This window comes from Myotis davidii, unplaced genomic scaffold (assembly GCF_000327345.1).
Source record: "Myotis davidii unplaced genomic scaffold, ASM32734v1 scaffold37, whole genome shotgun sequence".
NCBI lineage: Eukaryota > Metazoa > Chordata > Mammalia > Chiroptera > Vespertilionidae > Myotis > Myotis davidii.
Window position 1 is genome coordinate 608722 of NW_006289395.1, and position 23017 is coordinate 631738.

At 46.7% G+C, this 23017-nt stretch overlaps 1 protein-coding gene across 1 annotated transcript in view; it reads left to right on the forward strand.

Moving 5' to 3' along the window:
• Positions 1 to 23017, forward strand: part of DNAH2 (dynein, axonemal, heavy chain 2) — a 101113-nt gene that overhangs the window by 62406 nt on the left and 15690 nt on the right. Inside the window, exons 45-63 of the mRNA XM_015562576.1 lie at positions 850 to 1002; positions 1188 to 1279; positions 1627 to 1825; positions 1974 to 2198; positions 3340 to 3444; positions 7665 to 7853; positions 8058 to 8143; positions 8284 to 8414; positions 8566 to 8715; positions 9060 to 9227; positions 9488 to 9648; positions 10151 to 10290; positions 11416 to 11548; positions 11652 to 11791; positions 13395 to 13605; positions 13816 to 13932; positions 14077 to 14218; positions 14891 to 15060; positions 15222 to 15338. Of these exons, the coding sequence (XP_015418062.1) occupies positions 850 to 1002; positions 1188 to 1279; positions 1627 to 1825; positions 1974 to 2198; positions 3340 to 3444; positions 7665 to 7853; positions 8058 to 8143; positions 8284 to 8414; positions 8566 to 8715; positions 9060 to 9227; positions 9488 to 9648; positions 10151 to 10290; positions 11416 to 11548; positions 11652 to 11791; positions 13395 to 13605; positions 13816 to 13932; positions 14077 to 14218; positions 14891 to 15060; positions 15222 to 15338 (2829 nt within the window). The remainder of the gene's footprint in view (positions 1 to 849; positions 1003 to 1187; positions 1280 to 1626; positions 1826 to 1973; positions 2199 to 3339; positions 3445 to 7664; positions 7854 to 8057; positions 8144 to 8283; positions 8415 to 8565; positions 8716 to 9059; positions 9228 to 9487; positions 9649 to 10150; positions 10291 to 11415; positions 11549 to 11651; positions 11792 to 13394; positions 13606 to 13815; positions 13933 to 14076; positions 14219 to 14890; positions 15061 to 15221; positions 15339 to 23017) is intronic.

Genomic DNA, 23017 nt, shown 5'->3' on the forward strand with positions numbered 1-23017 from the left:
CCTCTTCTTTGTTTGGGATTTGGAGGTGCCTAGATGAGGCCCAGCTGTGAAGCAATGCAAGCTGCTGTGGGGCCTTGGGCCTTCTTTTGGATGTTCTGGGTCTTTCTGACCCAGCTGCAGTTTGTTAGGTAAATTTCAGATTGCCAAGGGCCAGACCTTTCATATGCAAAGCCTCTGCCACAGCTTGGGTGGGGCAGGGTCTGAGGGAGTCAACAGGGCAGAGCAAACAGCTATGGCTGATCCTCAACCCTGCCCTAAGAGGTCCATGGTCTTAGTGTCCCAGTAATCGCTGCAAGCATCTCTGAGAGAAAGCCGCCCTCGAGTTCCGCCCGATGCCAGACAGTCCAGTTTCTCCCCATATGAGTCTGGGTCCCCCAGAGACTCGCCCGGAGCTGGGGTTGAGAGTGGGAGCGTGTGTTTCCCTCCTGATTGGAAAAAAAAAACTGTGTCCTCAGTTGCCAGCCCTTTCTGTGTGCACTCCGTACCTTTGCACTTTACTTCTGCACCTCCTCTGAGTCTCAGTGTGCTTTTCTCTTTCCTTCTAGTTGTAGAATTTCCACTCAGCCAGCCTTCCTGTGGTTCTGGATGATGTCCGTTTTGTCTTTTAGTTGTATTTTTGAAGTGGTTGTGCAAGGCAGCAATTTCAGGTGTTTACCTATGCCGCCATCTTGGTTTCCCCACTGGCCTTTTATAATATAGATTTTAGACTTAGGTTTTTCTACACTCATATAGTTTCCCAAACAGATCCAGGAAAGGAGGAAAACTCTAAGCCTTTGTGATGATTTGCCAAAGTAGGTCCTTCTATCTCTTATAGATTTAGGATATTTTCTCTTTTCTTTTTCCATCCAGGTGAACCCAGCTGATGGTGAAAACTATATCTACATGGTAGAGTTGACATTTGTGTTCAGCATGATCTGGTCTGTGTGTGCTTCTGTGGATGAGGAAGGCCGCAAGAAGATTGACAGTTACCTCCGAGAGATTGAGGGCTCTTTTCCTAATAAGGTCAGGGCCCCCAAACCAGCTGTTCTATTTTTCCAGAGCCTGCCTGTATCCCTGATTCTCTCTCTTCTTGAGTCTCAGCCTGCCAACCCAGCTCTCTTTCTTTCACCAGTGGTCTGTGAGCATTTTTGTCTGGGCAGGGGGGAACTCAAGGAAGGCTTGTAACCTGACACACATTCCTTCTTCAGGACACGGTGTATGAGTATTTTGTGGACCCCAAGATGAGGAGTTGGACATCATTTGAGGAAAAGCTCCCTAAGAGTTGGCGCTACCCTTTAAAGTGAGAGGCAGGCCTTGAGGGTGGTTCAGACTTGGGGGTGGTTCAAACTTGGGGCTGCGGTTGGTGGGAGATGTGGTGAGAGAGCTGGGCATAGAAGCAAAAGTGATCCATAGAAAGGAGAGAGTGGACCCCAGAGCAGAGATGACTCTTGGGTATCGGAAATGGGATGGAGGGGAAATGGGACAGGAGCCTAAGGAGAAGGTCTGATCCTCAGGCCCCACAGGAGGCAGGGTTGGCAATCAGAGAGTAGTGATGCCCAAGGAAGATAAACACAGGGAGGCAGAATGAAAGGAGAATAAGAAAGGAGTGGGCCAGTGTTCCTTGAGACAATTACTTTTCCTTCCTAGTTCCCCCTTCTATAAGATCATGGTGCCTACTGTTGACACTGTTCGCTACAACCACTTGGTGAGAACCTTGGTGTCCAACCAGAATCCCATCCTGCTGGTGGGTCCAGTGGGGACTGGGAAGACCTCCATTGCCCAGAGTGTTCTGCAGTCCTTGCCCTCCAGCCAGTGGTCAGTGCTCGTTGTCAACATGTCTGCACAGGTGTGTTATAGGTTCCAGGCTGCCCACTTCCCACTCTCTCTCTATGCCTTCTGCTCTCTTTGGGGATCCAAGTGCTTGATTGACACTCCTCTCTAACCTGGATTTCTCTTGGAAGACCTAAGCATTCATTCTGTACCCTTTTCACCAGACCACATCCAATAATGTGCAGAGCATCATTGAGAGCAGGGTGGAGAAGCGAACCAAGGGTGTCTACGTGCCATTTGGGGGCAAAAGCATGATCACCTTTATGGATGAACTAAATATGCCAGCTAAGGACATGTTTGGGTCTCAGCCACCCCTGGAACTGCTTCGCCTCTGGATTGACTATGGCTTCTGGTACGATCGTTCGAAGCAGACCGTCAAGTACATTCGAGTAAGCATCTGCAGTATTTGTTCTCTGTATCCTCCCATGATAGGCCCAGTCCCCCCTCCACTGGGATGTCAGGGTAGAATACCATAATCTTATGTTCCTTTCTACAGGAATATCCTGCCTTTCTCAGGACTGAGATAACTGGCTCCTAAATTATTAGTTCCTATTATTAACTCTCTTCATTGACTCTGACCAAAGGATACTGTCCTCTAACTTCCACTCCTTTTCCAGGCCTCTAATACCATGCTTACATGCCCACCTTATGCCACCCAGAACTGTCTAGGTCAGTGGTCTGCAAATTCATTAGTCAATAGAGCCAACTATCAATAGTACTTCTTCAAAGTAGACTCGCCCAGGCCGAAAACGGACTTCTGCACATGGGCCACGAAGTTTCAATCGCACTGTATGCGCGTCCGCACATGGTATTTTATGGAAGAGCCACACTCAAGGGGCCAAAGAGCCGCATGTGGCTCGCGAGCCGCAGTTTGCCAACCACGGGTCTAGGTGCCCAGAGTCTACAACTCCCCCCTCCAGGCCTTCTCTGTCTCCCATTGTTGTAGGAAACACCCCCATGGTATCAGTTCTCTGCTCCCCACCCAGGATCCAGGCAGCTCCCTTCAGTCCTGGCTCTTCTCCCATGGGATTCTGGGCATCTTGTTTGTTTCTTTTTCCTGAGTCAAGGGACAGCAGCCATTGCAGCCTGATTTCCAGGGTGGTCATCTACCTGGCACTCAGGGCCAAAAACTCATCTATAAGTAACATATTCATATGTTTCTGAGACTATATACATGCACACATGTGGATTGATATATATACCTGAAAAAAAGTCTAGAAGACATAACTAAATGTTGGTTTTTAACTTACCTCTATTTCCTAATTTGGGTACATGCATTATAATGACGAAATAAAAACAAATACGTCACTTTAATAATTCTAAAATATCCCTAATCCCTTTCTTAGCTTTACCTTTCCCTGCCCCCTTACTCCTGTCTCATCCTGCTGATTCTGTCCCTGTCCCTCTCCCCATTTGTCCCTCTGTGTCCTCTCTTCCTCCTGGCTCCTTTCACATCGTCCCTATTTCTGTGCCTCCTCTCATCCTCTCTTCTCACATGTCTCTCTGTCTGGTCTTGTCTTTGCTCTCTAGGACATGTTCCTGATGGCTGCCATGGGCCCTTCCGGGGGTGGACGGACTGTCATCTCTTCAAGGCTGCAGAGTCGCTTCAACATCATCAACATGACCTTCCCCACAGTGAGGGCAACTGGGACTAGCAGAGGGGGAACTGTAGAAGGGAAAGCCATCCATGTCCTAGAAAATGAGGGCCAGATCAAGGAGGGGCTTGGGGACCCCTTGAGCAGAGCCACATATAAGGAGCTGTAATATGTGGAGGGGAGACTGCCATCTGTAGAAACCTCCGCTTCTCCGCCAGGAGAGCCGCAGGATGGAAGTATAGCTTCCTGGCTCTGAATGTCAAGCCTCATTGTCCAGTGGGCAGAGAACGCAGGGGGTCCAGAATAGGCTCAGGAAGGTAAATCCTACAAGGCTGAGAGCTATAGCATTGCCAGGATTAGGGTGTGGCCAGTGAGCACTCAGGGCTGCCACAGATATTCAGTAATCAAGGTAAATAACATATTAATGCAATTTTTTTCAAAAGTAAGCGCAAAACTTCATTATGAACAAAATACAAAAATTTAAAATAAATACAAGATTGGCACAATACCATGCTGAGCCATATTTGAGCCTGAGGCAAAAATAAAAATCAGTAAATACTAATCCCATTTTTATTTAAAATGTTGGGATTTGTTCATTATAGGTATTTTGCATTAATTTAAATTTTTCAGATCATTTTAAAATTTTTCAATTACAGTGGGGCCTTGACTTAGGAGTGTCCCGACTAACGAGTTTTTCAAGATATGAGCTGTCTCTTGGCCGATTTTTTGCTTTGAGTTGTGAGCTAAAATTCGGGTTACGAGCCAGCTTCAGATACCCTACTGCTAGTTGGTGCAGCAAACGTCACAGTGAACGCCACAACATCAGCCCAGAATCACGTGTCTCACTCGTTCACTGTTGATTTGACATGCGAGTAATTTGAGTTACGAGCTCCATCACGGAACGAATTAAACTCGTAAGTCAAGGCCCCACTGTACAGTTGAAATACAATATTATAGTAGTTTGAGATGTACAACCCAGACATTATTTAACTTACTAAGGAATCATCCTGATAAATCTTGTACCCAGCTGACACCATATGTAGTTATTAGAATATTGTTGACTATATTCCCTATGTTGTACTTTACATTCCCATAACTGTTCGTTAGCTACCAATTTGTACTTCTAAATTTCTTCATCTTTTTCACTCACCCTCCACACCTCCTCCCATCTGGCAACTGTCAAAATGTTCTTCATATCTATGAGTCTGTTTCTGTTCTGCTTGTTTATTTATTTTGATTTTTAGATGCAATTGTTGATAGATATGTATTTATTGCCATTTTATTGTTCATATTTTTAATCTTTTTTTTCTTAAAGAAGACCTTTTAACATTTCATGTAATAATGGTTTGGTGGTGATAAACTGTTTTAGCTTTTTCTTGTCAGGAAGCTCAGAATTGACCTTCAATTCTAAAGTATAGTTTTTCTGCGTAGAGTAATCTTGGTTGTAGGTCCTTGCTTTTCATCACTTTGAATATTTCTTGCCACTCCCTTCTGGCCTTCAAAGTTTCTGTTGAGAAATCAGCTGACAGTTTTATTGGAAGCTCCCTTGTAGGTAGCTAACTGCTTTTCTCTTGCTGCTTTTAAGATTTAATTATGATGCATCATGGTGGGAGACTCTTTGGGTTCATCTTGTTTGAAACTCTCTGTGTTTCCTGGATTTGTATGTCTATTTTCTTCAAGTAAGGGAAGTTTTCTGACATTATTTTTTTCAAATAGATATTCAATTTCTTGTTTTCTCTCTTCTCCTTTTGATACCCCCATGATGTGAATATTGGTACGCTTGAAGTCCCAGAGGCTCCTTACACTATCTTCATTTGGATTCTCTTTTCTTTTTTCTATTCTGATTGGGTATTTTTTGTTTCCTTATATTGCAAATCACTGATTTGGTTGTTGGCATCATCTACTCTGTTGACTCACTGTAAATTATTCTTCATTTCAGTTAGTGTATCCTTCATTTCTCACTGGTACTTTTTTTTTTATTGTTTCTATGTCCCTTTTCATACTGTTGAAGTTTTCACTAAGTTCCTTGAGCATCCTTCTAACCATTGTTTTGAACTATGTATCTGGTAGCTTGCTATCCTCCATTTCATTTCATTCTTTTTCTGGTGATTTATCCCTTTCTTTTACTTGGGACCTATTTTCTTTCCCATTGAATTTTGGCTGCTTCCCTATATTAGGTAGAGCAGCTACATCTCCCAGACTTGGTAGAGTGGCCTTGGGTAGTAGGTATCCTGTAGGGCCCAGTGGTACAACCTCTCCAGTCACCCAAGCTGGGCACTCCAGGTGTGCCCCTGTGTGGGCTGTGTGCACTGTCCTGTTGTAATTGAGCCTTGATTGCTGTTGGCATCACTAGGAGGGATTGACTCCCTGAGGCCGATCAGCTGTGAGGACTGTCTGTGAGGACCAGCTACAACTACAGTGGAAGAGCTGTTGTGCAAGAGTCAACTCTGTGGAGCAGGACTTACTTTAGTAGGGCTTTGGTGCTCACCTTGAGTATGTGTTGCTCATGGAGATGGTAGAGTTGTAATCTGGTGTGGTCTGAAACTGTCCACCAGGTGCACTGGCTCTGGGGCCTCTTGGAGGCACAAAGTCAGCCACTGCCTGTGTCCTGCCTGGAGCCTCCCACACAAGCTACAGAGTAATCTGCAGATGGCTGCTACTTGTATTGTGCTTGGAGGTATCCAGGAGAGACCAAGCAGTGAACCAAGGCAGGCTTCTACTAGTGCTGGGCCTGGAGCCACTTAGCAAGAGGTAGCGGGTACATAGAAGCTAGATGCTGCTTGTTTGAGAGATTTTACAAAAGTCTGAAGCATGAGGCAAGAGGCCATTGTATGGGAAAGCCACTGGGAATTGCTTGGGTGGGCCTGCAAGTTGGGTGGGCCAGTGTCTCAGGGAATCACTAGGGCAGGGCAAACAGTGTGAGCCAGGTTGATGGAGACTCAGATATGGCTCTGTCAGTCCTGTGTGTGTATGTGTGTTGGTGGGGGCTGCGTTTCAGAAAAGGAATGATGGTCTCTGTCAGCGTTTTGTCTGGCAGAAAGCTGCTCCTCTCCAGCTCTCACCCTGATGCCAGACATTTCAGTTTCTCCCCATATATCCCTGGTTCCTTTCAAGCTGCTGCCCAGCATTGGAGCTCAGAGGGAGTAAGTCCAACTAAGCCTGTGCTTGGGCCCTTTAAGAGGAACTGCCTGGAACACCATCAGCCTTCCATCTCTCTCAGCCTCAATATCCACTGGTTTTTATAGCCAGAAGTTATGGGGACTTGTCTTCCTGGCACTGGAACCCTGGACTGGGGGTAGGGGGGGTCAGGTGTGGGGCTGGAACCCCTTGCTCCTCAAAGGGTAACCTCCACAGCCAAGATATCCCTCCCAATTTTAAACCAATACATATGATGTGGGAACAGCCTATTCAGTGTCTCTGCTCCTCCTACCAGTCTCGATGTGGCTTCTTCTTTAAATCCCTCGTTGTATGACTTTCATTCAGCTAGATTTCAGGTGGTTCTGAATGATGGTTGTTCTATAGTTTAGTTGTATTATTTATGTGGTTGTGGGAGGATTTAAGTACAATACTTACCTACACTGCCATTAGGAAGTTCTCATTTTGATTTTTGTTTGTTTGTTAATCCTCACTAGAGGATATTTTTTCATTGATTTTTTTTTTTTAAGGAACAATGGAAGAGAGAGGGAAAGACAGAGAGAAAAATCCATGTGAGAGAAACACATCAATTGGTTGCCTCCTTCACGAGCCCCTCCCAGGGCCCAAGCCTGGGAGGAACCTGCAACCAAGGTATGTGCCCTTGACCAGAATCGAACCTGGGACCCTTTGGCCCAATGTGCTATCCACTGAGCCAAACTGGCTAGAGCCTAATTTTGATTTTTTAAAAAAAACATATTTTTATTGATTTCAGATAGGAAGGGAGAGGGAGAGAGAGATAGAAACATCATTGATCGGCTGCCTCCTGCATGCCCCCTACTGGGGATGGAGCCTGCAATCCAGGCATGTGCCCTTGATTGGATTTGAACGAGGGACTCTTCAGTCCGTAGGCCAACACTATCCATTGAGCAAAACAGGCTAGGGCTAATTTTTAAATATTGCATTAAAATGTTATTTCTCTTGATTTCTGAGGAGGTTTTTGTTTTTTGTTTTTTTGTGTGCTTCTTAAATTGTTCCCCAAGATGAGTGCTTCATTCACTTCACCCTGTCCCAGTCCTGGCTAAAAAGCCAGGAACTTGTGAAAGTTCATCAGAGGCCTTTTTCTAGGAGTCTCAGATCATCCGAATATTTGGCACCATGATCAATCAGAAGCTTCAGGACTTTGAGGAAGAGGTGAAGCCCATTGGGAACGTGGTGACCGAGGCCACTTTAGATGTGTACAACACTGTGGTCCAACGCTTCCTGCCCACACCTGCCAAGATCCATTACCTCTTCAACCTTCGAGATATCTCCAAGGTAAAACTCTATCTGACTTGCCCTTTTGCCTGGCACAGCTTTCTTACAGGTATTCTCTTCTCAAGTAAACCTTGGAGCTCAGTAGCATTCGATAGACCCCAAATCACCTGCATCCTCGAATGCTGCATTCTCTGACCTGACCGCTAAAATTTCTGAAGGAAATCTCTTTCCTTCCTCCATATCGCTAGCATGCCTCTTCCCCAGGTATTTCAGGGCATGCTCAGAGCCAACAAGGACTTCCACGACACCAAGGCCAGCATTACACGGCTCTGGATCCATGAATGTTTCAGGTGAGATGTGCATGTCCTTCCAGATCCAGATTTCAGCAACCTTGCTCCAAGCCCTGCTTCTAACCCCCCCCCCCCCGATGCTCCCTTTCCTAGGGTCAGTCTCCTTATTCCTAGATCTCACCCCAACTCCCTCCCAACAGAGTCTTCTCTGACCGATTGGTTGACACGGCAGACACAGAAGCTTTTGTGACTATCTTAAGTGACAAACTCGGCTCCTTCTTTGACCTCACATTTCATAATCTTTGTCCCAACAAACGTTCTCCTATCTTTGGTGAGCTGGGAGCTGTGCTACTATAGGCTGGAGACTCTGGAGATGGGATAGAATGAGGGTTGGGCATGGAGACCTGATGCTTAGAGCTCTTTGGGGAAGTGTGGGGAAGACCAGGTATTTGAGACGCTGACCCCCTCTTCCCATGACCCAGGGGACTTCATGAGGGAGCCCAAGGTGTATGAAGACCTAACTGATCTGACAGTGCTGAAGACAGCCATGGAGACGGCCCTAAAGGAGTACAATCTGTCACCTTCTGTCGTGCCAATGAATCTGGTGCTGTTCCGAGAGGCTATTGAACACAGTGAGCATTTCCTATTCCCATCTCCTTCCCCAGCCTCCCAATTTATGTGGTATTTCCAAGGAAATATGGATTCCTTCCCAGGTCTCTTCCAGAAGTTACCTTCCTTCCTGGCTCCAGATGCCCTTGTGGCAATGGGTGGGACTTTTTCTTAACAGTGGTGTCTAACAGACATGGTAGAGGTTAAAAGTTGAATTGCCACCAGGGCTTCAGATACTAACCTCTTTCCACACCTCTTGGTCCCTCTATTTCAGTTCCAGGTATCCCAGTCCCTAGTCTAGGGCCTGGAGGTCCCCTGAGGTTGCTCAGCCAACTCATTGCCCTTATCCCCCACCTCCTACCCCTAGTCACAAGGATTGTGCGGGTCATTGGACAGCCTCGGGGCAACATGCTCTTGGTGGGCATTGGGGGCAGTGGGCGCCAGAGCCTGGCCCGCTTGGCCTCCTCCATCTGTGAGTACATCACCTTCCAGATTGAAGTCAGCAAACATTACCGGAAGCAAGAGTTCCGAGAAGGTATGGCTGGGTTTCTGAAACAGGAGAGGGTTTGGGCTAGGAGTGAAAGATCAGATGCCTGACTTGCTGCAGTGACAAGAGAGAGGAAGGATGGAAGCCAGATAGTGAGCTGTGCCAGGCCCATGTGGAGTATAGCATGATGTGTGTATGTGTTGAAGGCTGGGGTAAGATACCTAAATCTCGGAAGAGGAATAAGAGATGGGCAGGTGAACCTGAAGAGTCTGTCTGTTCCCTACTCCTTCTTTTCTCACCTGGCCCAGATATCAAGCGTCTATACAGGCAAACCGGGGTAGAACTCAAAGCTACATCCTTCCTTTTTGTGGATACCCAAATTGCTGACGAATCATTCCTGGAGGACATTAACAACATCCTCAGCTCAGGCGAGGTCCCAAATCTCTACAAGACTGATGAATTTGAAGAAGTATGATTCCTTCCATGCCCTCAACTTATTGATTCTTTGGCCTTCCTGACTAACCTGAAGAAGCCCAGATCCCAGAATATGCTACTGTGCCCCCCACTCTGTCCACACCCCCACCCCCCGCCCCAGTTAGCTGGAAGAGCTGTTTCTCTTCAGTCATCTTCCCTCTGGGGACCCTATTGGGTGGAGCTACTTTAAAACCTACACCCTGTCAGCTGAGCCTCACCTGCTGCCCCCTCGGGTTCTGCGATTGAAACTGCAGCCCTCAGCTTAGCCAGTGTGGCTCAGGGGTTGAGCATGGACCTATGAACCTGGAGGTCACGGTTCATTTCCTGGTCAGAGCACATGCCCAGGTTGCGGGCTCCATCCACAGTGTGGGGCATGCAGGAAGCAGCCAATCAATGATTCTCTCTCATCATTGATGTTTCTCTCTCCCTCTCCCTCTCCCTTCCTCTCTGAAATCAATAACAAACAAACAAACACATGCTATGTGGCTTCTGCGCAGATCCAGATGCAGATCATAGAGCAGGCCCGGGCAGATCAGGTGTCCGAGTCTTCGGACAGCCTCTTTGCCTACCTCATCGAGCGCGTGCGCAACAACCTGCACATTGTCCTCTGCCTCAGCCCTGTGGGCGACCCCTTCAGGTAACTCCTGTTACACAGCCTTCTCCCTCCCGCCCTGTGACAGCCCAGCACGGTTCCTCCCCTCTGGCCTTCCGTGCCTTCTTGGAGTGAGTCCCATGAAGTGTGCCAGTCTCTATCCCCTGAATGCCCATATCCTTTCCATAGATCTTGCCTTTTTTCAGGAAGTCTCTGCTATTTACATAGAAGTTGTCCTCTCCCTCTTGGTGTGACTAGATTGTGTGTGTGTTTTGTGGGGGGAGGGAATATGAGGGTGATTTTTTGTTTTGTTCTTAAATGTTTAATTGCGATGAAAACTGCAAAACATAAAATTTACCATCTTAACCATTTTTAAGTGTACAGCTCAGTAGTGTTAAGTATATTCACATGGTCGTACAACAGATCTCTAAAATTTCTCATCTTGCAGAATGAAACTCCACACCCACTGAATAACTTCCCATTTCTTCCATTCCCCCATCTCCTGGCAACCACCATTTACTTTCTATTTCTATATATCTCATCTAACTGGAATCATAGTCTTTTTTGTGACTTGCTTAGTTCATTTAGCATAATGTCCTCAAGGTTCAACCATGTTGTAGCATGTATCAGAATCTCTTTTCTTTTTAAGGTTGAATAATATTGCATTGTATGTACAGATCACATTTCATTGGTCCATTCTTGTTATGACTAGATTTTTAAAAGCATTAGAAAGTAGGATGAAGACAGAACTTATACGGAGAGGCAATGTGGGTTGCCATTTTGTTTATTTTCTTTTATAGTTATGGTGTATGGTGTATTTACCACGTACCAGGCACTATATTTTACATGTCACCCCACTGAATCTCCTAACAACCCTAGTTGGTGTGCTTTGTTATTCTCATTTTAGAGATTAGAAAGCTGACATTCAAAAGATTATTTCACTTGCCCAAGATGCACCCCTAAAAATGTGGAATCCGGCTTTTCTGGCCTCAGAACCCGTTTCTAAATATGTTTTAAGTTTGCCCAGGAACTAGTTCTGAGGGGAGCAGAATCTGGACAAGGAGATACAGGAGCACTCAGGTTCCTAGGAAGTAGGTGGACCTGTGACAAAGCCAGTAGCCGAGGCTGACTCTGCAGGTGGACTTAACTGCCTCTCAAACCCCCCGCCAGGAACTGGATCCGCCAGTACCCAGCCTTGGTGAACTGCACTACTATCAACTGGTTCTCGGAGTGGCCCCGTGAAGCCCTGCTGGAAGTGGCTGAGAAGTACCTCATGGGAGTAGACCTGGGAACTCAGGAGAACGTGAGACCTCCTTCCCATCTCTCTCCACACCCCTGGGTCTCCTCTGTTTCCTTCTCCATTTGCCACCACTCTCTGTCCTATGTCCTTTATCCTTTGGCCTCAGATCCACAGGAAGGTGGCCCAGATCTTCGTCACCATGCACTGGTCCGTGGCTCAGTATTCCCAGAAGATGCTGCTGGAACTGCGAAGATACAACTACGTCACGCCCACCAACTACCTGGAACTTGTGTCTGGATATAAGAAGTATGACGGAGAGTTGGGGACAGAGAGGGCCAGGGAGCTTGGTGTCTTTTGAGGGCAATTACTGAAATGATATCATGGAAAATATCTGGGAGCTGGCCAAGGGGACTGGCTCAAGGCCCTGGGTGCTGATGTGGAATAGTAGAGATGCCAGGGGTTTTAGGTTTGCCCAGGAAGTTAATAAAGGAGAGATGGGTCCTCCAGGGGTGTGGCAGTCTCTAGAGCCCTCTTCACACTCTCTTTGCCCTTATTTTCTGGAATGATGTTTCTTTTTCCAACCACAATACAATGGTGACACTGCCACTTTACCCATAATATATACACCCAGTCCTCTCCTCTCTGCCTTTAATATCTTCTAGACTTTCCACCATTCCCAAGAATTACATATTTATTTATTAAGGTGTATTGAGTATTTTTATGTGCCTAACAGAACAATAATTTGTTTTGAAGGATATAAGAGAAATGTAAAAAAAAAACAAACCAAAAAACCCTCATTTATTGGATTCAGTATTTTAATCAAGGGGAAGAAAATGTCATTTTTAATAATAATGATAGTCAACATTTAGTCCTTAATTAAATATGTATTGTTGAGCACCTACTATGTGCCAGGCACTATTCTAGATACTTACCATATACCAGCTAACAAAGTCAAGTCCTTGCCTTCCCTGGACCATAGGCTTACATTGCGTTCACTATTTGCTGGTTACGATGCTAAGCCCTCTACATGCATTTTCTTATTTAGTCCAGAAAACAATCCTGCATGGACAGTTTTTATGGCTTGGACAATGTTAAAACTTTTTGAATGAGGTGCCAACATTTAAAACTTGGGAGCCTTAGAAAAATCCAGATTTTCAACTTCTCTCTGAAAATCAGAAATTTTGGCAATACTGAGCCCACAACACTCATTCCCACAAGAAAAAACCAGGCTAGAGACAAAGATGGCCACCCTCTCGGGGCAGGTTTTTTCTAGTTCACGCAGTCCCCCTGCCTGCCGCACCCTGGGGGACAGGCAGACTCCCAAGGAGGGAAATGTGTGGTGAGAACAATGACTAGCAAGCTGAGAGGTAGAATAAATCAGGAATGAGAGTCTGGAAGCACGAAGTCCAGTTGGGAGCCGTTGGCTATGATCCAGGAAGGAAAGAATAAAAACCTGACCAGAGTGTGGTGGCAACAGAAAGGAAGACAGGGAGCTGAGACACGCTGGGAAGTGAGACTGTGTAGGGCAGTGGTTCTCAACCTTCCTAATGCCACGGCCCTTTAATACAGCTCCTCATGTGTGGTGACCCCCAACCATAAAATTATTTTCGTTGCTACTTCATAACTGTAATTTTGCTACTGTTATGAATCGTAATGTAAATATCTGATATGCAGGATGTATTTTCATTGTTACAAATTGGACATAATGAAAGCATAGTGATTCATCACAAAACAATATGTAATTATATATGTGTTTTCCGATAATCTTAGGCGACCCCTGTGAAAGGGTTGTTCGACCCCAAAGGAGTCGCGACCCACAGGTTGAGAACCGCTGGTCTAGGAACCCCCGCCCCTTTTCTGGGAGTCCAGCCTCTCCACGCACCGCACCAGGCTCGCCTTTGTCCCCCAGGCTGCTGGCAGAGAAGCGGCAGGAGCTGCTGGACCAGGCCAATAAGCTGCGGACAGGATTGTTTAAGATCGATGAGACGAGGGAAAAGGTGGAGATGATGTCTGTGGAGCTGGAGGATGCCAAGAAAAAGGTGGCTGAGTTCCAGAAACAGTGCGAGGAGTACCTGGTCATCATTGTGCAGCAGAAGCGGGAAGCGGATGAGCAGCAGAAGGTGGGGGCCCCGGCATATCCTGCCCCCTCAAGCCCCTCTCCTCCCAGTGCTCACCAGGCAGACTTCCGGTCTCCCTCACTTACTCTGTCGGGAGGCATGTTCCATTCCTCAGAACTGTTGTAGCATTTTCTTTCCTTGCTACCTCCAACATCGTCACCCCCACCTCTGCCCACGGCGAAGACAAACCCCTCATCCTCTTTTCCTTCCCAGGCCGTCACAGCCCATAGTGAGAAGATTGCAATTGAGGAGGTCAAGTGCCAGGCCCTGGCTGACAATGCCCAGAAGGATCTTGAAGAGGCACTGCCAGCCCTCGAAGAGGCCATGCGGGTATCGGAGGGGGAAGGCCCAGGACAGAGTCTCCAAGTCCCTGGGGCAGGGGGAGGAAGAGCTGGGTTCTGTCCCCATAAAGGACCTGTCTTGCCACCTGAGTTGACTTTGGCCCTGTGCCCTAAGTGAATCCTTTCCCCCCAGGCTTTGGAGTCTCTGAACAAGAAGGACATAGGAGAGATCAAGTCTTATGGACGGCCCCCCGCCCAAGTGGAGATAGTGATGCAGGCAGTCATGATTCTTCGAGGCAATGAGCCCACTTGGGCAGAGTCCAAGAGGCAGCTAGGTAAGCTAGAGAGCCAGGCGATATAGAGCACCAATTCACCCAGCATTTATTATCCATCGTCTGCTGTGTGCCAGGCACTCGGAGGGACAGAGATGGATGAGGCGTTGTGCTGGCCCTGAGAGCATACAGGGTGGTAGAAAAGAAAAGACGTAAATATCAGTGAAGATTCTTTGGTTGTAAGTCACAGAAAACAACTCATCTTAAATTAAGCAAAAAGAAAAAAAGAGAAATTGTTATAAAGATATAGGAATATATCTCAAAATCCAGGGGCAGGAATGGCTTCCCCTCCACCTCCCAAAAGGGCAAGAATCAAAACCAAGAGTCTTGCTGTTTCATTCTTGTGGTTTTCTCTGCTTTGAGTTCTGGTACAAGGCACATTTGGCTCATATGTCTCTTGGTAGAATATAGCCTGCAAGCTTGAGAGAGTGATGGTTCAGGCGAGATTGTTCGTGGTGAGTGATGGGAAATGAGGCTGGAAGATGGTGGGGGGTCCTGGGCCTGGGAGGGTCTAGAGGAGGAAGCAAGGTCAGCAGAAGGGACGTGGGCTGACGTCAGTTATTCTGGCTTTGGGCGCTGAGCGGAGGGAAAACGGGTCCTAAGCAGTGGAGATGCATCCTGGACAATGAGGTGGCATTAGGCCTTCTTGCTGAGGCCCTGATTTGCATCCCACAGGGGAACAGAACTTCATCAAATCACTGATCAACTTTGATAAAGACAATATCTCAGATAAGGTTCTGAAGAAGATCGGGGCCTACTGCGCCCAGCCCGACTTCCAGCCTGACATCATTGGCCGCGTCTCACTCGCTGCCAAGTCCCTCTGCATGTGGGTGCGGGCCATGGAGGTAAGCAGGAGTGGGGTAGGGGGTTGGGGAGCAGGGAAGAGGCCTGGGAAGAGGGGGATGCACATAGGAGAAAGCTGGGAGAGTGGAAGACCCAGGTGGGAAGGAAGGGACCACCCGTGGGTTAGTGGGTGGGCGACCCCACCGCCTGGCTGTCCCTGCAGATGTACGGGCGTCTGTACCGGGTGGTGGAGCCCAAGAGGATCCGAATGAACGCTGCACTGGCCCAGCTTCAGGAGAAGCAAGCCGCGCTGGCGGAGGCCCAGGAGAAGCTGCGGGAGGTGAGCCTCATGCCAGTCCTTGCTGCTGTGGCCCCTCTCCTGCTTTCAGGGATGCTTCGTTACCATTCATCTCTCCCCATCTAATTCTTTCCCCCTCTCCCTCCTGCCTGCCTCCCACTCTATGCCCTGTTTAGATGGGCTGCCTCTGGCTAAGAAAGCTAAGCCGACTGCGGAAGGTTACAAAGGCGCAGAGGGCACTGTCCCTTGAGGAGTCCTTGCAAAACTGACTTGGGAGTTGCCTGTCTCTGTCATGGCCTTGACCATGGGCCCTGAGATATTAACTGATGAAATCTGTGTGGCAGATCGGTCTTTGCTGGGAAGGGGGATGCGGAATAGGGCAAGAGTGTCGACATCACTGCTATGGACCGGAAGACTGTTGGGCTGAGGGTGTCTGAGCGAATACGTAGGAGGGACAGTGTTGTCCCAGAAGTAGAGGCGCTTACTTACTGTGATCAGTTTAGATAACCCAACAGGTGATTTCCTGTAAGGTATGTGCACAGATAATTCTCAAGCAAGGCAGAAGGTAGAGTGCTATTAGCAAGAGTTCAAAACTCTTCTAGCCTATCATTTAATTTTTCTATCATTGATTTAATAGGCAATACAATCACATGGTTTAAAATTCAAAATGTATAAAAGAGTATCCAATAAGAAGTCTCCCTCCCACCTTCTGCTCGCTATCTACCAGCCCCCTTCCCTAGAAAGCAACCAATGTTACAAATTCCTGTTTATCCATCCAGAAGGGTTCTATGCACATATAAACAAATATATATATATTTTAATCTTTTACATTATATATACTGTTCTGCACCTTCCTTTTTTATTTGTCTATACATTGAAGATTGTTCCATATTGATACATAAAGAGTTTCCGCTCTCCTTTACCACTGCATGATATTCCAGCGGATGGCTATACCATCATTTACTTAACCATTTCCTTTTTGATGGGCATGTTCATTGATTCCAATTTCTTGATCTACACGTGTCCTCAAACTTTGCTGATGCTATCTTGAACTATATAGAAGTTTTAAAATTTCATGTAACCGAATCTGGTCATACTTGTTTCAAAATGTTTTAACCAAAACCAACTGTGGTAATAGCCAGGTCCGGGTCCAACATCCTCAAATCGGATGAGGAGCCCAAGGGTTAGTGAGATGAAGTGACTGGCTCATAACTGACAGACCGGGGCTAGAACCTGCATTTCCCGACTCCAAGGCCATTGCTACCGCAGTCATCCCAGTCTTTTCCTGTTGCAGCATCTTTGCTATTGGGAATGAAGCTGCCCTTGAAGCCTCTTCTGATTCTGTTTGTGCAGAATCAACCAGCTGGGCAGGCGGGCTTCTGCCTGCACACGCTCCCCCACTGCCCCTTTCCTGCTGCACTGTCACCTCCCAACCTCACACGAGACCTTCCCTCTTGTATCTCTTTTTCACACATGAGTAATCATGGAAAGGTTTCTCACCTCTAGGTGAATCGTATCCTGGGCCAAATAATTAGGGATTGTTTCCTTTATATGTAAAGCATGGGTCCTCTAGCCCTGAGGACCTAGCTGGTTTGGCTCAGTGGATAGAGTGTAGGCCTGCGGACTCAAGGGTCCCAGGTTTGATTCCCGTCAAGGGCATGTACCTTGGTTGCGGGCACATCCCCAGTAGGGTGTGTGCAGGAGGCAGTTGATCGATGTTTCTTTCTCATCGATGTTTCTAACTCTCTATTCCTCTCCCTTTCTCTCTGTAAAAAATCAATAAAATATATTTAAATAAACAAAAACAAAAACAAAACATGGGTCCTCTGGGGTCAGCTGCCAGCAACACCATTCATTAGACAAATATTTATAGAGGCCTGATGTGAGGCCTCTTGAGAAGCCCTCCTTGATAAGCGTAAACAGACAGGGGGCCAACACTTCTGCTTTGTTACTGTGACATGGGCTTTGACATGTAAGAGCCAAATGCACATGCTCAGTACCCGGCACCCTTTCCCACCCACTCGCAGAGAGCGCTGTGCTGAGGCTGGGCCCCACCACCGGCCAAGTTCGTACAAATCTTTGGTCCTCAGTGATTCTCAGAGCCTGGAAATCAGCATTTTGAAAGGCTTCTCGTCAGAGCCAGGCAGAGGTGGGAAGCCTGTACGTCGGCTCTAGGGCCAGAGAGCTGATGGGCCTGTCAATCCGAATCTTGAGTAAGCAGTTTTAATCCTTACTCACTTGTTTGGGGCCCTGAAAATGTATGTGTCGTAGGCCCGATTCTGACATGCAACAAGGCTTAGGAACCAGAAATTGCCCTAGAGGCTCTCAAATGGGTCTAGACAGAATCTTAATCTACTCAAGGCAATTGTTAACTCAAGGTTGAAAATTCACTTTCTTTCCTCTTTCCCACTCCAAGCTATGTCACATTTCAACATAGTATATTGGAGGTTATGGAGTAAGATTAAATGATAGCATTAAAACACTACAATAATAATAGTACACAGATTCCCAAATTTGAATATAACCCTTAGGGAGAAATTAGATTTCAGAGATTAAATCTTTGTAAACTAAAGTCCAAGTAAATTAAAATCTGAAATCAAATTATCTTGATTTTATGAGTTAAAAATCTGAAGCCAACATTTTTTTTAATGTATTTTATTGATTTTTTTACAGAGAGGAAGGGAGAGGGATAGAGAGTTAGAAACATCGATGAGAGAGAAACATCAATCAGCTGCCTCCTGCACACTCCCTACTGGGGATGTGCCCACAACCAAGGTACATGCCCTTGACTGGAATGGAACCTGGGACCCTTCAGTCTGCAAGCCGACACTCTATCCACTGAACCAAACTGGTCAGAGCAAAGAAGCCAACATTTTTAAGTTGAAGTCCCCAACTCATCCCCCCCAGTTTCTTATTCTGCTCCGTCTCCACAAGAGGGGTTCTCAGGATCAGTCTCAGGCTCCCTACATTATAATCAGGCCTGTCACTCACTGGAAATGATGTGGCTCCTGTAGGACTTCAGAGGCTGCACTCGGTCAAATTCAAGTTTCTCAGGAGCATTGCTCGAATTCACGGAGTCGGTTAGGCACTCATAGCTTCCACATAAAATTACGTCCCAGAAAACCAGTCATCATTGCCCCAAGGACCAGAGTGGAAACTCAGTGGTATTTTTAGGAATGAGGATACATGGAGAAAATCTTTGTTTTAGCATCACCAGAATGTCAGTTATCTGGAAACCATGACCCGTGAACGTCACTAAACTGGGAGAAACTTCTAACCAGAGATTCGTGTGAGAGCTCTACTGCAGTCACTGAGCATTTCCTGCACAGGGGCTGTTGGAAATACACATGTGCATATCTGCTTTTTTAGGAGGAGGGGGTTATTGTGGTAAAATACACATAAAATTTACCATTGTAACCATTGTAAAGTGTACAAGCCAGTGGCAGGAACTACATTCACCATGTTGTGCAGCCGTCACCGTTATCTTGTTCCGGAACTTTTTATCACTCCAGATGGTCACCCTGTGTATATCCTTTCAATTTCAGCTCCCCCTTGAGCTCGGGGTTCCCCGCTCTGGGTTGTGAGCAGGTACGGTCAGCCCTGTACCACAGTGGCTAATATTGCTGCTTTCTTTGTGGAATTGCTGAGGTCTTTGAAAACTGCCTTTCAGGGAAGGTTTCAGCTCGTCCCCATACGTATTCTAACTGGAATATTACCCTCAGCAGATTCCTGAGCTGAAGCTGCTGTTGATGCTGCTGAGGCCCGTGCCCTGGAGCCTTGTGGGGAACAAGGCCTCTGCCGTGTGTGTGCCAACGCATGGCTTTGCTCCTCTTTGAATCCCCTAAGTTGTTCAGGGATCTTCCCTTACGTTGTAGGTAATACCTGCAACCCTACATGCTACCCTACCTGTACCACCTGAAATCGCAGCCAAAACAATAGTTCCAGCCCGTCTGCCTGTGGACAAGCCACATGGATTCCAGGCTAGTCTCTTCACAACTGCCTCCTTAGCCTGGAGTAGAAGCTGAATAACAGGACAGCTGATCCAGTGCTGTCTACCGAGGCCTGGCAATAACCACTTAAAGCTAGAACCTGTAGACCCACAAAACCTAATGCCTTGCCAGTTAAAAGGCCTAATATTCTCTTTTTCACAATGGGCTTGCCGCCAGAACATAGGTGTCGTGAACACCACAACTAAAAGCCAAAACGGGAAAGGACAGGCCTCATATCAACATCGTCGTCATTGGACACGTAGGTTCCGACAAGTCTACCACTGCTGGCCCTCCGATTTACAAGTGTGGTGGGACTGACAAAAGAACCACTGAAAAATTTGAGAAGGAGACTGCTGAGATGGGGAAGGGCTCCCTCAAGTATGCCTGGGTCTTGGATGAACTGAACGCTGAACGTGAATGTGTGTCACCACTAATATCTCCCTGTGGAAATTTGAGACCAGCCAGTTTTATGTGACCATCTTTGATGTCTCAGGACACAGAGTCTATATTAAAAAAACCATTGCTTTTTAACTGGCAAGGCATTAGGTTTTGTGTGTACTACAGGTTCTAGCTGTAAGTGGTTACAGGCACATCTCAGGCTGCTTATGCTATCCTGATTGTTGCTGCTGGAGTTGGTGAGTTTGAAGCAGGCATCCCCAAGAACGGGCAGAACCGTGAGCATGCCGTCTGGCTTACACACCGGGTGTGAAGCAGCTGATTGTTGCTGTTAACAAAATGAATTCCACTGAGCCCCCCTATGGCCAGGAGAGATATGAGGAAATTGTTTAGGAAGTCAGCACCTGCATTAAGAAAATTGGCTACAACCCTGACACAGTAGCATTTGTGCCAGTTTCTGGTTGGAACAGCGACAACATGCTGGAGCCAAGTGCTAACATGCTTGGTTCAGGGGATGGAAAGTTGCCCATAAAGATGGCAATGCCAGTGGAACCACGCTGCTAGAGCTCTGGATTGCATCCTGCCACCAACTGGTCCAACTGACAAGCCCCTGCAGCTTCCCCTCCGTGGTCTGCAGAGCTGGTGGCCTGGGCCCCTCCCCGTGGGCCGAGTGGAGACTGGGGCTCTCAAACCCGGCAGGCGGTGACTTCTCTCCAGTCAGTGTCACAGCTGAAGGGAAGCCTGTGGAAATGCACCGTGAAGCTTTAAGGAAAGCTCCTCCCGGGGACAATGTGGGCTTCAGTGTCAAGAACATGTCTGTCTCCCTAATCAGCTGGGCTCAGTGGATAGAGCGTCGGCCTGTGGGCTGAAGGGTCCCAGGTTCGATTCCTGTCAAGGGCACATGCCCGGGTTGCAGGCTCAGTCTCCAGTAGGGGGTGTGCAGGCGGCAGTCGGTCAATGATTCTGTCTCATCATTGATGTTTCTATCTCTCTATCCCTCTCCCTTCCTCTCTAAAATCAATAAAAATATATTTTAAAAAAATTAAAAAAGAACTTAACATACCCCTTAACATATTAAAAAAACAACAACCCATGCCTGTCAAAGATGTTCATTGGGCAATGTGTCTGGTGACAGCAATAATAACCCACTATCGGAAGCAGCTGGCGTCACAGCTCAGTTGATTACCCTGAACCATCCAGGCCAAATCAGTGCTGGATACACACCTGTGCTGGGTTGTCACCCCTCACGTTGCTTGCAAATTTGCTGAGCTGAAGGAGGAGATCGATTGTCATTCTGGGAAAAAGCTGGAAGATGGCCCAAAGATTTTGAGATCTGGTGATGCTGCCATTGTTGGTATGGCTCCTGGGAAGCCCATGTGTGTTGAGAGCTTCCCTGACCCTCTGGGCCGTGTTGCTGTTCGTGACATGACAGACAGCTGCTGTGGGTGTCATCAAAGCCGTGGACAAGAGGGCAGCTGGAGCTGGCAAAGTCACCACGTCTGCCCAGAAAGCTAAACGTATTTCCCCCCAACACCTGCCACCCCTGTCTTACTCGGCGGTGGAAGAAAGGCCTCAGAACTGTTGGTCTCAACTGGCCATTTAAGTTGAACAGTAAAAGACTGATTAATGATTAATGCGTCGTAAAACTTTCAGAAAGGAGAATGTTTTGTGGACCATTTGGTTTTTATGTGTGTATGGCAGGTTTTTAGTTTATTAGTTTTTTTTAAAAGTACTTTTAAATGGAAACAACTTTACCAAAAAATCAGTCACAGAATTTTGAGACCCATTAAAGTTTAATGAGGAAAAAACAATCTGATATTCTGTCCATCAGTGCTAAAAACAATCTAACCCCACTTTAACCTCGTCGGCAATATTAGTGTTGTAGCTACAGCAGCCTTTATCCTGAGACTACCGCTATACCTCGTGAAGGCCATCCTTGAAGCTCACATCTTTCTTTTGCCACTATTTTAAACAGTCCTGCTTCTGTAGAAACAGCCATTCACCTATGGACAAAGACACAGTCATCTGCCAAGGTCAGAATAATTCAGGATCAGCTTAAAGCCTTTCCCCCAGGCAAGATTAGTTAAAAGTCAACCACACAAGAGTAAAAACCTACAGGCCTAACATGAACCTCTAGCCACCCAAGTCAAAACACCTGCCCATACCTCAAAGGCTGCTCATGAGCCCCACCCAAAGCTGCTGCTTTTTTTTTTTTTTTTTTTTTTTTTTACTGTGTGAATATGGGCCATGCAACACTCAGAAAACAGAGAATCATGGATCAGCTGCCTCCTACAAGTCCCCCACTGAGGATTGAGCCCACAACCTGGGCATGTGCCCTTGACTGGAATCGAGCCTGGGACCTTTCAGTTTGCAGGCCGATGCTCCATCCACTGAGCCAAACCGGCTAGGGCCCACCCAAAGCTTCTTAATAGGTTTTCTGGTCTGCAAATATACTCTTGATTGGGTCCAAGAATTAGCAGCCTTCTTCTATGCGTGGGTTTTAAACAAGTTAAGGAATAAAAAGTCCAAAATACTACTTTTAAGTTGGAGAATGTGGCTAACATCTGTGGGCGAGTTGGCCCCACTAGTAGTGACCCTGTATTCAGACAGATTGAGCGGGGCTCAGGCGTTGTGGGCGGGCAGAGTGGAACTTGTGCTCACTCCTAAAAGGAAAGAAAGGGCCTGAGCTCCGTTGAGCACTCCCAGTTGATTCTTTCCCGTTTTACCAATCAGATCAGTCACACACCTCCCCTGGAGAAAGGGTGTGTAAAGACCTGCAAGGGAACCACCAAGATTAAAAATTATAGCAAAACTTGAACCTTGAAGAAAAACTAAATCTAGAGATTATTCAGGTTATTGAGAAGAACTTCAAAAGCGAACCTAAGGAAGAAATGACATCCACAAAACAAAAATAAGATGAGAAGAGGAAGAGTTCAAACAGAGGAAAAGAAAGATTCAGGGAAATTTTAAAATGATCAAAGCATGACAGTCATTCAATAGAAGGGCGGGAAGATAGAGTCAAGGAATATAAAACAAAAATAAAAAGTCTAGTACTAACCGGTTTGGCTCAGTGGATAGAGCGTCGGCCTGCGGACTGAAAGGTCCCAGGTTCGATTCCGGTCAAGGGCATGTACCTTGGTTGCGGGCACATCCCCAGTGGGGAGTGTGCAGGAGGCAACTGATTGATGTTTCTAACTCTCTATCCCTCTCCCTTCCTCTCTGTAAAAAAAAAATCAATAAAATATATTTTTTTAAAAAATAAAAAGTCTAAAACATCAGAAAGCTATAACAGACACAATCCAACCAACAAGGATTTCTGAAAGAGCAAATGTGCAA